Below are 15111 nucleotides of genomic sequence, written 5' to 3' on the forward strand. Positions count from 1 at the left end.
AAACCATACTTTTAGAATATCCATAAAAACCAATTTAATTAAAGATCCTACCATGATATACGAGAAGTTTAGTTCAAGAAGGCACTTCACTTTGTTTTCTCCCGCCTGATTCTGTGTGGTAGTAACTTAGTGAGACTCGTTCAGCTTTATTTTATTTATTTGTCATTTAGTGATATTATTTAAAAAAGGATCATAAGAGCAGTTTAAAGAAAATATTAATAATAAGCCTCTTTACTTAGCTTGCTACTGGTTCGAAATTCTGTTTTTAACAAGTGTATATAATTTATAATTATTACTGTGGACGGTAGAAGAAACCAACATAATAACCAAGATCGGGAATCGAACTTGCAATCCGTTCAGCACTCGTGCAGTGACAGCTTAGCTAATGTCAACCTAATTGCATACAAAGCTATCTGTACACAAATGCTGTTTTTCTGCAACTTGTGGTGCGATTCAAACAAAACGAAGTTTTGTTCCAACATCACCACAAACAACCGCAATAATCCACTATATTATAAGTTACGGATTAAGCAATTATGGATAAAACATACTACGACGAACTATTACGCACATAACATGCACAGAGGAGAAATCCTGAATTAAATACACACATGATCTAAATCACTATATTTATATTATGCATGTTCTTAGCTTTCTACATACTTACACAAAGGTTAAGAAAAAGAAATTATAAACAGACAAATTGCACAATTATCACACGCAGGTCCATACGTTACACAGCCATCCTTCTGAATAGTCTATCGCTCTTTCCACTTCTCTTACGAAGCCCCGTTCATGGGTCTAGAGCCCAGGCGTAAAATGAAGTCTCAAACCCCTCATAACATACAAATTTTTATTCATTTCGTCTGCACATATACTCTCATTGGCTGGAGACTTATCACGACGTATTACTAGTCTGTGGGAGCACGCACGTATCAGCTCCTTTCCCACGGGTAAGGATTAAACGTGAACAAAGAGTACATTTATGACGTAAAATAAAAAAAATAAAATAAAATAAACGCAGAAATAAAACGAAATGCACTTCTTTACGTCCATCGCACAAAGTAAAATGAATATCCTCAAAATATGACGGCAACAATGATATACGTAGCCCTAAAATCATTATTTAATGACACCTCGAGTATATTTGTCAGAAACGTAGGCAAACGATCATTTTCTAGCTTTTAAACTTTGTACAGTTCAACAGTGATGAAGTCCGAACATACCCGAGGTTTTACTTTTTTGTAAAAATTTAAAGCTCGAATATACTCGAGATTTTATGTTAAGGGGTTAAATGATTTTCACATGCTAATACCCTTGCACTAAAAATAAAATAAATAAATAAATAAAAACTGCATGCTCACTTCTAACTAAAAAATATAGATCAGTCAATGATCAGTCAAACGTATTTGTAAGAAATGAAATGAAATCTTTAAGTTTTACATTTCACGATTAGGCTAAAGGAGATGATGAGTAATGAATTGAATGATGGAATGAAGAATGTGGGAGGAAACGGGAGAACCCACTCACACGGTGTTTATCTCAAACATATTTCTATCTCCGATTCTAAATAAATCACACAAACAGATTACGAAACCTGGCGTTAAGACAGTCAGTGCTAGCAGAAAAACAAGAGCAAGTCCATTCCAGTACCTACGACTATTCGTACGCTCACCTTCTTGTTTTGCAGTTGGAAAGACTGAACCAAGAAACAACGCCCCTTTGAAGCTTTTATTTCAAACCCGAAAACTACTGATTGATTCTACTACAGCCCTTATTCAACATGAACGGAATCTACTACTTACATGGATTCCAAAACAAAGTAGATGAACTTCGTAGGTCTACGGATGATTATATAAGACCTACTCCCATTCTCTCACCTCCAAAAGACCTGGATTAAGGTTTCGGTTGTGCATTCTATTGTATTCACAGGAAGATCAAAAAGCAATGCAGTTTCCTCCCGCCAACATTTTTTTAGATAATCAAATCAAACATATACAAAAGCAGACCACTTGTCTTACCTACTTTTCAGTCTACGAACCGGAAAAAAATACACTTGGGACAGTTGTTTTAGCATAGATCTCGTTTATAAAAGCCCGTTTTCTGCATGTATGATCACCTGCGGAAGATACAGTGAATTAAATGGGCAAAGGTTACAAAATCATGGATGGGCTCGACTAAAGAAATTAGTCCAGAAGATAAGAAAGAAGAACAAGAGAATCAGTGTAAGGATTGGAACACTGAATATCGGAGATTTGAATAGAAAGAGCAGGGAGATTGTAGGCCTAACGCAAAGAAGAAAAGTGAGACCCTATATTTACAAGAAACGATGGAAAGAAAATAAAGCAAGAAAGATCGGCGAGGGATACAAACTTTTCTGTAGTGAAGCGAATGGAAGAGGGGAAAAAATTGGAGATGGAATTGTTGTGTCAAAGGAGTTAAAAGGATACAATGTGTGAGATATAAAAGGAAGAGCGATAGGATTATGAGCGTCAAGCTGTAGCTGGAGGTAATTTGTTAATCCTATTATGCGCATATGCTCCTCAAGCAGGAGGCAAGGAAGATGAAAAAGGAAGTTTTTGGTTAGAGCTAGACCAGATGTTAATAGAAGCACCTCAAAACTAAAGGTTAACTGCTGGAAGCAACCTGAATGGACAGACATATAGGGAATAGCAAAGGAGAGAAAGAAAGAGTACTAGGGAAGTGGAGTTTTGGAAAAAGTGATTCGACATGGCTATAGTTAACATCAATTTTGCGAAGCGAAACAGTCAGCTTATAACTTACAAGAGAGGAGCAAATGCAGTAAGATCAACTACATTTTGTGCCGCAGAAAACATCTTAAGGAAGTGAAGAACAACAAGGTGATAGACAGTGAAAGTGTGGCAACGCAGCACAGATTACAGTCAACTGTCAGATAATAGTGGGCACGTACGCTAAGCACATAAGACAGTGTAAAGGATAAAATGATGGAGACTACAGGAAGAAGGCCCAAGAAAACAAGTCACAGGTTCTACAAAAAAAAAAGAAAAAAAAAAAGAAAAAAAAAAGAAAGAAAAAAAAAAGACGTGCAACAATGGGGAAGTTGAATAGCCATGCCATGAGGAAAGTTGGAGAAGTGCTGGCGAAACAATATCAGGGAAAGAACTACCACAAGGAAGAGTCACAAGTGTATAGGCAACGCACTTGTGACAATAATATTTAAAAAGTGATAGCTATTGCTGGAATACAAAGGGAGATAAAAATTCAGAACGAAATTCCTATAAAAAATGCCATATCATTTTCGAAGGGCTTTTGCAAACCGCGTTGGCGGCCCTGGTCACCCTCCTAATTATCACAAAGACATGATTAATACATCGTTGGAAAGCTTAGGGAACACAGATTCCAACGAGATAACATTTATGCAATTCCTGCACTATTTGTTGAAGATATCTTATATGAAACCGTCCTGAAAATAAATATAATTTACGTCAAAAAAAAAAAAAAAAAATGCGATTCAAAAAATTGGCCAACTTTGCCCGCCCTTCCTCCTCCATATAAGCAACAAGTACATATAGAAGTTATTTCTATGCAGTGTGGATTGCTTTATTGCTTCACATATTAATTTTTATGAATGTACTCCTAAGGAGGGGCGGAATGGCCTCCCGAAAAAAAACATGCAAAAAAAAAAAAAAAAAAAAAAACACGAATTTTACCCTCCACCGTGGTATCCCACAAATTCATAAAATGCACACCGGTGGGAAGCTTCATCGTTCAGGAATATATTGATACTAAAATTATCTTCCTTACTTAATGTGGGGCTGAGCTATTGAAGTTTAAAGCATGGACGCAGCAGTTGCGTTAATAGACGTTTAAATGTTAAAGGATTTAGAAAAATTGAGGCGTGTAATTATACACTGGGCCCATTCCATCTCAATTCAGGCAGGTATATGCAAAATTGACTACGTGACTATCTCTGATTTTTTTGAAAAAAATATATTTGGTAACCCTGTTGGAGATATGAAACCTGCGAAGAGGATTTTCTCAGAAAAAAATTTTGTCGAGTTATGGGCTAATGAAATTCGGACGAAAATCACTATTTTTAATAAGAAAGTGAATGAGCAAAATCTTGAATGACACGTAGTTCAGTAACTACTTGTGATAATTGGATGATTGTTTTTTTTTACTATTATTTATTTATTTATTTATTTATTTATTTATTTATTTATTTGAAAGTGCTCAGATTACATTTGTGGTTTTGATATAAAACGCTCGAATTACAGTCCAACAAGAGTATTTTGTAAACACCGGAAAACTTAGTAAAAAAGTAAAATGCAAGAATTTTGAAATTTATTTTCCGTATGAAAGAAAAAGAGAATAACCGTATTATTGTGACACAATATAATACTCCTTCTGGGATCCCTATAGATAATTTTGTTTCCCATCTACGATGGCACATGGGTGAGAAAACGTGAGTGAAAGTATGATAAAACGTCATTTTCGCCTGAAATTAGGGCGCATTTTCTCCAAAAGGCCATTCTTAAAAAAATCTGAAAATCTGCCTGAACGATCTTTCATTGTTCCCTATATGAATCATACAAACAGAAATGGAGATATTTGTGTATTAAATTTTTCGGAAATTTTTAAAATATTGTGTTGCATAGGGGCCGGGTATGCAGCCACGCTTGGCGTGGTAGTTTTTATCTTTTTAATTTTTGCATCGTTTGAAGAAATAAATCGAAACATGCAATGATGCAATATTCTTTTATCAATGTACACTAGAATATATATGGAATTTAACATGTTAAAAAAGTGGTTGATTTAAACAATTTTGTGATATGTATAAATAACATGAAAAATTAACCAATAAAATGAAATGAAATGAAATCTTTAAGTTTTACCTCCCACGGTTATGCCGGTTAGGCTAAAGGAGACGGTGATGATGAGAGATGAGTGAAAATGGTGGAATGAAGAAAGTGGGAGGAAACGGGAGAACCCCGAGAAAACCCACGAGCACGGTGTTTGTCCACCACAAAGTTCACTTGGCGGGGGCTGGGATCGAACCCGAGACCCCAAGCACCAGAAAATTAACCAATAGTATAGTTAATTATTACATACTGGCTTCTCTCTCTGTAAGTCATATTGAAGCAAAGATGTCTTCTACCAGCATCACTTCTTTAGGAAGGAATTTGTGATAGAGTGCTGAGGCACAAATAGGAGACGGCGGAGTGAGTTTTAGAAGAACATCTTTCAAATTAACGTTACACCCATCGTTTTCAGCTGGCCATTTAAAGGAAGTTGTAGGTCCATGAGGAATCATAAAAGACACTGTAATATCGCGAAATTCCTGTGAGAGTGAAACTACTTGACCCATCCACCACTGCTTATCATAGACGCAAGCAACAAAATCTCCAATTTGAAGGTCATTCAGAGTATAATATATTCTTTTGGAACTGTTAGCTACTTGTACTTTTTCAAGTACATGTTTCGTGCTTCTTGCCATGAATGAGCCTGTATTGTCGACCTGCCAAAAATGACTAGACTGAATACCCATCACAGGTTTAACATTGGCCCACTCTTGTGATTTTTGATTTCTGAAGTCTTGAATAGTATATGTACTTAATAATAAGAGCCTTGTGCCTTTGATTAGTGCCGAAACCGTGTTGACAAACGATTCTGCATCCCTTATAGCTCTTACCGGGTCATTTCGAAGATTAAACGTTGTTGCGTAATGTTTGCAGAGTCCACCTATACCGTCACATGCACTTTTTCCGTGTCCCATTGCCGAGCAGATCCATCTTCTCTTGATTGAATCGTCCTGGAAATGTTTTTCAAGCTCATACAACTGGAAACAGTTTTTAAAATGAGAAGCTGCTCCATCTGAAATATAAATTATGAACAATTCATTGTATGAGTCGGTGATTTTATTAACATCTTGATGTATCAGTTTGATTGCACAAAGTGCATGAGCACTATCATGTTGCAAGTCATTGCTCACTACCGCATAAGTTTTTGTGTTGCCATTGAAGTACACTACACACGTAAATATAGATAGCAAGGATGTTTCAAGAAGTGCAGATCTTTTTATTTCCGCTATACTTTCTCCCTGGATTTTTCGAATATAGCTATGAGTTATTCCTTGCTTTAAAAATCTATATAGGTTTCCAGTTTTATTCACAAGATTTCCGCTACCCCATAGTGCATACGTGATTTCATCAGTATCTTGTATCTCTAAACTTTGTTCCGAAATTGCATTTAGTCCTGGGCAATTCTCACATTCTTGCAACCAACACTTTTCGGTAGGATCGCCACAGAGACACAAAGAGTACAGATCTGTATCTACTATCTTTCGTTCAGTAAGATTGCTCAGGGATGTATATATGAGATTTATATTGGTACAATAAATACATGTGCATGTTTGTTTCACCGGCATTTAACCCACCTGGGATGTAAAGAGTAAAATTTAGAAATAGACATCTTTATATCAGGATTATCTTCATTCATCAATCTGAAGGCTTCTTTAATGGAGCGGGTCGTGAAACTTTTAACCCTTTTTACTTTTTCACCGTTTTCATATACAGAAACATCTTTTTGATTCGGACTTTGTCTAGAACAGTCCTTACTATCATCTACGTAGCATGACAATTCAGTCTCGAGGTAATGGTCGGTAAAGGGTGTCCTTGGTACGGATCTGGTGTTGCCCACATACCCTTTTCTTTTTTCACTTTGCGTGACTTATCTATTAGATACTTTGGCACAGATGGGATGCGTTCGACGATCATGCGTTTACTGAAGGTTTCAGGCACGATACTGAGAAGTCGTACTTTTTCACGATAGGGTGATTTCTCTATTGCACAAGTGATGTTGGAAAACCACATTTCACAACTGTTGCAACTCTCGGACTAACTTCCTGAGGAATACGGTACACTCAGACCAAAACCATCTTGTAATTTTCCAGACACTGCCTTCGAAAACACGTTTTTTAGTTCTTCTGATTTTCGTTTTACGTACGTGACTCTTCTTTCTTCCTTCACTTGCCATGGTTTTTTCACGGGCGACACTTACGTATCAAGTACACTTATGCTACTATTTAAAGTACCAATCACTGCACTACTTGGAACGTAGATTGGATCTAAAGTCACTGAATCGTCATTTGCAGTCATTTGATCTGCAATAATGATAGCACAATTTGGTTCAACCAAAGCAGCTGGTTTCTCGATCTGAGCCTTGTAATAAATAACAGTTTTTGCACAAATTATCAGCACTGTTTACTTGTACTTGTGATCCAAAATAATTTTGTAATGACTCTGCAATCACCAATAATAGTAAATTTTTTGTTACTTTTGTATATTACTTTCTTGTGTCTTTTTAGATAATCACTGCAGTTAACTCTCTTGGTGCTCTATTGTGAAGACATATTTGCAATGCTAACTAACTTTTATATACATTAGATAGTATATCAATTGTGAAACACGAACAAGACGATGCATTGACATGCACAATGGGTAATATCGTTAACATACACTTCACACAATGCAATGTATCTCCAATGCAGTCTAAATGTCAAATGAGAGCTATTCCAGAGCGTTTCCTGTACTGCAAAACACTTCATCATACCTAGGTACATGTGCAATACTAGGTAACAAATCCAGTATCTTGTTGCATACATTACAGGCGCCATGCTGTGCGTGGTTGCATACCCGATCTCTGTGCAACACAATATTTTAAAAATTTCCGAAAAATTTAATACACAAATATCTCCATTTCTGTTTGCATGATTCACATAGGGAACAATGAAAGATCGTTCAGGCAGATTTTCAGATTTTTTAAGAATGGCCTTTTAGAGAAAATCCGTCCTAATTTCAGGCGAAAATGACGTTTTATCATACTTTCACTCATGTTTTCTCACCCGTGTGCCATCGTAGATGGGAAACAAAATTATCTATAGGGATTCCAGAAGGAGTATTATATTGTGTCACAATAATACGGTTGTTCTCTTTTTCTTTCAAACGGAAAATAAATTTCAAAATTCTTGCACTTTACTTTTTTACTAAGTTTTCCGGTGTTTACAAAATACTCTTGTTGGACTGTAATTCGAGCTTTTTATATCAGAATCTCAAATGTAATCTGATCACTTTTAAATAAAAAAAATCATCTAATTATCACAAGTAGTTACTGAACTACGTGTCTTTCAAGATTATGCTCATTTACTTTTGTATTACAAATAGCGATTTTCGTCCGAATTTCATTAGCCCATAACTCGAAGACAATTTTTTTTCTGGGAAAGTCCTCTTCGCAGGTTTATATCTCCAACAGGGTTACCAAATATATATATATTTAATCGGAGATGGTCACCTGGCCTCTCCTGCCTGAATGGAGATGGAATGGGCCATTGGGAAAGTGTACAACATACGCATTTCCACAATTACTTCGTAAATGTCAGTAACCACTATTATTTCTTCGTTTAGCAAACAAAAATCTAATTACATCTCTTGGTTTACTCTTTGTACACGACACTGAAATACGCGATATTTTTGTACTCCTGACCATACTGCTGTTAAGGCGGCGAACATCAATCTCTATCGTAGATTTTAAATTAGTTGCTTTGGTATCTACTACTTACAGCACGCAAGAAAGACAATAAAGAAATGTGCATTACTTTAAAACGTGTTCCCATTTATGCAAGAGCACGAAAACGTTTTTTCATTCTTAGAAAAAGAAGCGTTCAGTATACTTTTAACACCAAATTAAGTATTTATATAAATGTACGAATATTTATAAGAAAAACAAATGAACAAGTCATTATTCCTAGCATAAACTCGCAAAACAAAAACAGATGGATAAAACATTTATTATTATTATTATTTATCTGAATACTTACTGGTGTTTTATGTAGTTGATCAGGTGCAAACTTCTCTAAAATTTCTTTCGCTACTTTGAACGTTTCTTTCTCCATAACAATTTCTAATAATTTTTTCTTCTCTTCTTTCAAGGCATTTAACCTTTTCTCTTTCCTCAGAAGATTCCTTCGATAATACCATGTTATCACTCGTTTGATGAAGAACACTCTAATAACAGAAGAGAGGGAATTTAGAGCAACATTACTACTCTTTCTACTTTTACATATAAAAAAATGTTTTAAAAAAAAACGCCTAAATGCTATATCTAAAAATAGGAGAAACTAAAGGATTAGATGTACTGTTACTGGGCAAAGTGAGAAATTAACAGGAGATCGGAGGTATTCAATTTATCCTATTTCTATATACAAGTCTCTTTACATACCTATATTGAGTATATTTTATGTTGCCCAAAACAATATTCAACACCACATTGTTTAGAAAATGAAATGAAATCTTTGAGTTTTACGTCCCACGGTTATGCCGGTTAGGCTAAAGGAGACGGCGATGATGAGTAATAAATGAAATGGTGGAATGAAGAAAGTGGGAGGAAACGGGAGAACCCCGAGAAAACCCACGCACACGGTGTTTGTCCACCACAAAGTTCAGTTGGCAGGTGCTGGGATCGAACCCGGGACCCCAAGCACCACAGGTGAACGCTCTACAACTGAGCCACACTGTTTTAGATTTCAATAAAATTATTCAGTGACACGTAACAAGTAAATCACACAAATGGTCTAGAATACTGACGGGCAATAATAATAATACTAATACTACTACTACTACTACTACTACTACTACTACTACTACTACTAATAATAATAATAATAATAATAATAATAATAATAATAATAATAATAATAATAATAATATAAAAGTAGCCAAGAAAGTTCTGTAGCTTTTTCACCCGCCACCTTCGAACATCGATATGTCACCTAAGGCGTGCCTAGAAAATCAAAAATAGCCCTATCAGCATCGACTACCTTCTGCCAACGTTCTGGAATGTCATGGATTCCATCGCGGTAGAAGTTGCTGGGCCGTGAAGCGAAGAAGATATCAAGTGCACTTTGCACCTTTACACGGTGCAATGTCCGGGGAGTATGGCGGATGCAATATTGTTTCCAATCCAAGGCGCAAAATGGTGTCCCGGGTCATTCTAGGCACGTGGTCCTTAACGTTGTCCTGTAACAGGAGGACCGATTCAGAAGTGCTGGCACCAGAGTTTCGAGTTTTTCTTGAACATGGTTCAACTGCAGACAGTACATAGTTGCATTGATGCTCTGACCAGCTGGTAGCAGTTCCCGATGCTCGATGCCGAGAACAGTCCACCAAACACACAAATGGACTTTCTTCGGGTGCACTGCTGGTTTCGGCTGTTTCGGAACCGGTTCATGGGATGCTAACCAATGAGATGCGCCGTGGAGCTTCGTACAGGACTCGCCTTTCATCACATGTCAACACCTTGTCCAGAAATGGGTTCTTTCTCAGACGAGACAGCAAAGAAACACAGGTGTCGCTCCCGTTGCTTTCTGGCCAAGAGTAAAATCATGTGGGACCAATCGACCCAATTTGCAGTGCCTCCCAAGTTGATAGAGATGCTGCCGAATGGTTTCTCCACTCATACTGAATTGTAGTCCCAGTTCCTCACATGCCTGGCCACTCTTCGCCTCAATTGCTGCCTGAAGATCTTCATTTTGGATATGTGTCGGTCTTCTGGGACATGGTGCGTCTTCGAGTGTTTCGTCATCGTCCTTTAAACTTGTTAAAGCACCGTTGCACTGTGCGCGTAGTCACGACACCCTCACCAAAGGCCTAGCATATCTTCCGCCCCGCTGCAGCACCGTTTGACCCCAATTTCAACTGGTAGAGCATACACGCCCTTATGATGCTTTGTGGAGGTCCCATGTTCACTCTGTCCTTATGCAAGTTCAAGGTATAACTGAACTGTCACAAATAAGTAGTATATTGGATATACCCACATCAACAAATGACCTTCACCTTATTTCCATCCGCATTCAACTCATGGTGTGAGAGCCAATTGAACACATACCTCCAAAAAAAAAAAAAAAAAAAAAAAAAAAAAAAAAAAGCGACAGAAGTTTCTTGGTTACCTTTATAAATAATAGGGGTCCCAGTTGAGCTAACTCCGTTGCAATTGGCTGAGGAATGTTACGTGACCTGATAACGTGGTATTGTAATGGTAGGTCAAAGTCCTCTTGATTTCGGTATGGGTACCTTGGTCCACTTTTTTTTTTTTTTTTTTTTTTTTTTTTTTTATATATGGGTAAATAGAACCAGCACCACTTAAATTTTGAAACTCACCAAAAACTAAAACTTTGGTATGGTAATATAGGACCGGGGCATGTACCTTTGTGAGTATCGATTGATGTACAATAACGATGATAATACTAATGATATATATCGATTGATACACAATAAGATTTCTTCACAATTTGAACCTTATTCATTATTCATACAAACTCTAAAATCATTGGTAGAAAGCTATCTTTGCTCAAATCTGATTGGTTGATTCCTACCTCTTAACTCAAACTTTTCACTTTGAAACGTAATAGGTAATTGTTGTAACCTATTGATATACATGAACTATTTCAAACTTTGAGTCTTAGAATTAGAGATGCAAGGGCTCGGAAAAAAACCGGCTTTTTTGGAAAAAAACTCGGTTTTTTCTGCTTCGCTTTTTTGCTTGGGAAATTTTGGGCTTTTTTGAAAATTCTGCTTTAAATTGATAAACCAGATTTTGTTTCGCTTCTCTACAACACAAAAAGTCATTTAATTAGTGGTTGATGCCGATAATAATATAAAGCCTCGAAAATAAACCATGAATTTCGAAAAGATATTTCAAACAGTTTTACTTCTCAACATATTTACATTATGAATTCCAAAGGATTAACCAATGTATATAATAAGATTTTTTTTAACCTCCTACATACAAAAGTAAGCAGGGTTGGCAAGAACCATGGTTGTTTTTGAAAATGCCAAAAACCCGTTTTTTGGGGGTAGTTTAAACTAGGCTTTTTTGGTTTAAACCAGGTTTTTTTTTTTTTTTTTTTTTTGGTTTAGATATTTTGCTTTATGTATTTATATTACATATTGACAGAAATAAGTTTGTTTCGCCTTGGTGTTATTATGCAACAACGGGGTTATGCTGGAAGAGGTCACATAAGTTTAAAAAAGTCCGGTCAGTAAATTTCTTAAATTGAGAAACTCCCGCCCTAGCCATCGGGAAAATCCCGTCATTACTCTAAATGTAAAACAATAACGGAAAAAATCCTGTTATTGCTTTGCATGTAAAATTTAAAGTCAACGTATCCTAACCAGTACGCTAAAACTGAGGTATTAAATTACAAATTTAGTGCGTACATATCATTGAAAGTACAATCCAAGCTAATGTTGGAAGCTACGTAGGCAATCGATAAATTTTGTCAATTTATATCAGTATATTTAAGCAACCTTGGCTTCTTTATAAAATAACAGGCATTCAGGCATGCAGAAATATACAATTTAGTTCGTTTCGTATGTTCAGGCTTAACATCCTTACGTAATACCGAGGTTATCAAGGAGAAGACTTTCGCTTAAAGTGGCATCCGAACCACTACTTTGTTTACGCATGAAAGAAGGGTTGTGGTTCGACCGAGAATTGAACATGGGACACCTTGATTAAAAGGTTAAAAGGAAATAAAACTAATGCAGATGGTTTGATGTATGGAAACGTCACCATGAAGTTCACACGATTCGCATTTTTCGTACCTTTTATTTTTTCGGTTTAAACCAGTTGTTTATTTAAAAAAAAGAAGAAAAACAGCTGGTGTAAACCAGCCAACCGTAAAAGTAAATACTTCTTTTAAAAAAATACTCAAATAAGTAGCAAAATTCTATGTAGTATTTTTACTTCAAAATATTCCATACCCTCTTTTTGGAACAAAATAAAATTAAAATAAAACATAAGAAAAATACAAAATACTTAGATTTATATGATACACTTAAATGCTGCACACCTAGAGCTTTTGGTTTTGTATATTCTTGAAATTCTACAGTTCTATATAAGCACCATCACGGTTTATTCAGTCCTCAAGTTTTCTGTATTTTTAACAAGAGGGACTGAACATGAAGGGTGTGAGATAAGAACATGGTAACCCATAATTTTACTATTTTAAGAAATTAGAAATTTTCTGCTGCACAATCCATTTTGAAAGTCGGAAAGCTGATTTTTCACGTAAGTCTATACATGAGGGATTAAACGAAGCGGTATGCGTTGCTGCCTATCTGATGCTGCGTAACTCAGCAATTAAAATTTGTTAGTTACCATGTTCTTGGCTCATATCCTTCATATCATTATGGAACTCTCCCCACCCCACCAACACACACAAAAAAAGGACTACGGAATATATTTAAGTTAACCCCTTCAGACCTGAATTTTTTTTAAGCTTGAAAAAAATATTTGTTGTGGTTTTTAAATGCATTGGGGTCTTCTGATGCCATTTTGCTTGAAAGTTTGTTTTTGTTACCCATAGTTCTCCAGATATTTTATGTGCACAAATGTGTACATCTGGACTCCACTGTCATATAAATTTTTAGTTTTTATATAGCATTAGTGTCCCGTTGTACACATTTGTGTACATTAAATATTTAGAAGGCTATCGGTCACACTGATATTTTTATAAAAATGAAATCCAATAAGTATATTTCTTTGTTTATTAACATTATAACATACATTTTTATATGCAAGAGAGAGTTTAGGTTGAGGAAAAGCAGTTCTTGTGCTGAAAAACAACTAAAAAGACAAAATTTAAGTGATATAACGTAGACCGTTATAACTGTGGAACGAAATCCAACACTTCCTAAGGCTTCACATGGAAGTTTAAGAAACAGTTTCTGCCTTTTTGGAGACAAAGATGCACTTTACATTTCTGGCACTGAATCCGTGAACATCCTGTACACTTTGGAAACTTGCAGCGATTTGGAGGTCCATCATTATGCAGAGGTAAATGATCAACGGAATCAAGTTGTATCTCGTGAGCAGGATGTAACTCTCCTTTTCTTCTTTGTGTAATGTGTAAGTTTGAAGCGGGACCGTCATCAGAGGGACGTCCTCTCTTCCTTCGAGAAATGTTCTTCTGATACAATATTAGTCCGTCTGCTATTCTGATACGAAATGCCACAAGGTCTAATTGCTTTTTCTTCGCAACACCCAGGTTGTCTGCGTCTTGTCTATATTCAAGCCAACTTTGAAAAATGGCAAAATCAACAGCATGAAAAATCATACGCAGAGTCCATTTTCGAGATCTAATGAAAATTCTGTAGTAACTAATCAGTTGGTCAAACAGGTCGACTCCTCCCATAGCATGATTATATCTTCTCACAATTTCAAGCCTTTCTATATTTATGTACTTATTATTCTTCTTATCCCACCGCTCAACAACATCAACTGAACCTTTACCAATAAAATTGGAACACAGAACGACTGGTCTATTGTCTACCCATTTACACATCGTAATGTCATCTGCACTAGTTACTTCTTCACAAAATCCTCTGGGATTTTTCATTATTGTCTTATCAACTGAGAACGGAATGTTTTTTGCCAAATCTGTTTAGCCGGACAGTACCTGCTGCAGAGATATTTTGCGCTTTCAACGCTTGAAAAAGATGATATGATGCAAAATAGTTGTCAAAATATAATTTATGTCCTTTTTCGTTCGAGAGTTGTTTTGATAGTTCTAGGACAACAGCAGGGCCTTAACCAAACGTCTGGTAACATATATTGTCAATTTCCGTGTTTGCACCTTGGTATAAAAGAAAATCGTATACAAGTCCAGACTTTCCACATAACATGAATATCTTGATACCCCACGGATTCGGTTTGCCTTTGACATATTGTTTTACAGAAAATTGTCCAGTGAAAGGGATCATACCTTCATCAACACAGACGTTCTCTTCTATTGGAAGTTCCTTGCATCGTTTGCGAATTGCTGTGTAAATTGGTCTAACCTTGTAAAATTTGTCTTTATTATCAGGTGGTATTTTCAGGTTGTCTACGAGATGTAAATTTGTTCGCAATTCAAAAAACCTATCACGTTTCATATTATCTAAAAACACGTTTATCTTCAATGTTTTGTCCCAATACATGCGTATTCTCGGAAATTTCAGAGTGCGAGCCAATATATGTAAACCACACAAAACTTCTATTTCGTCAGGATTAGTCTGCTTGAACGATGAATTC

The 15111-nt window shown here is 36.1% G+C and overlaps 1 protein-coding gene across 4 annotated transcripts in view; it reads right to left on the minus strand.

The window, feature by feature from the left end:
* Positions 1–15111, minus strand: part of Lnpk (zinc-ribbon metal-binding protein lunapark) — a 139241-nt gene that overhangs the window by 44194 nt on the left and 79936 nt on the right. For all 4 annotated transcript variants that reach the window (XM_081743331.1, XM_081743328.1, XM_081743329.1 and 1 more), the window contains one exon: positions 8858–9044. In XM_081743331.1, the coding sequence (XP_081599457.1) occupies positions 8858–9044 (187 nt within the window). The remainder of the gene's footprint in view (positions 1–8857; positions 9045–15111) is intronic.

The sequence above is a fragment of the Thermobia domestica genome, chromosome 16, assembly GCF_964235325.1.
Source record: "Thermobia domestica chromosome 16, izTheDome1.hap1.1, whole genome shotgun sequence".
Classification (NCBI taxonomy): Eukaryota; Metazoa; Arthropoda; class Insecta; order Zygentoma; family Lepismatidae; genus Thermobia; species Thermobia domestica.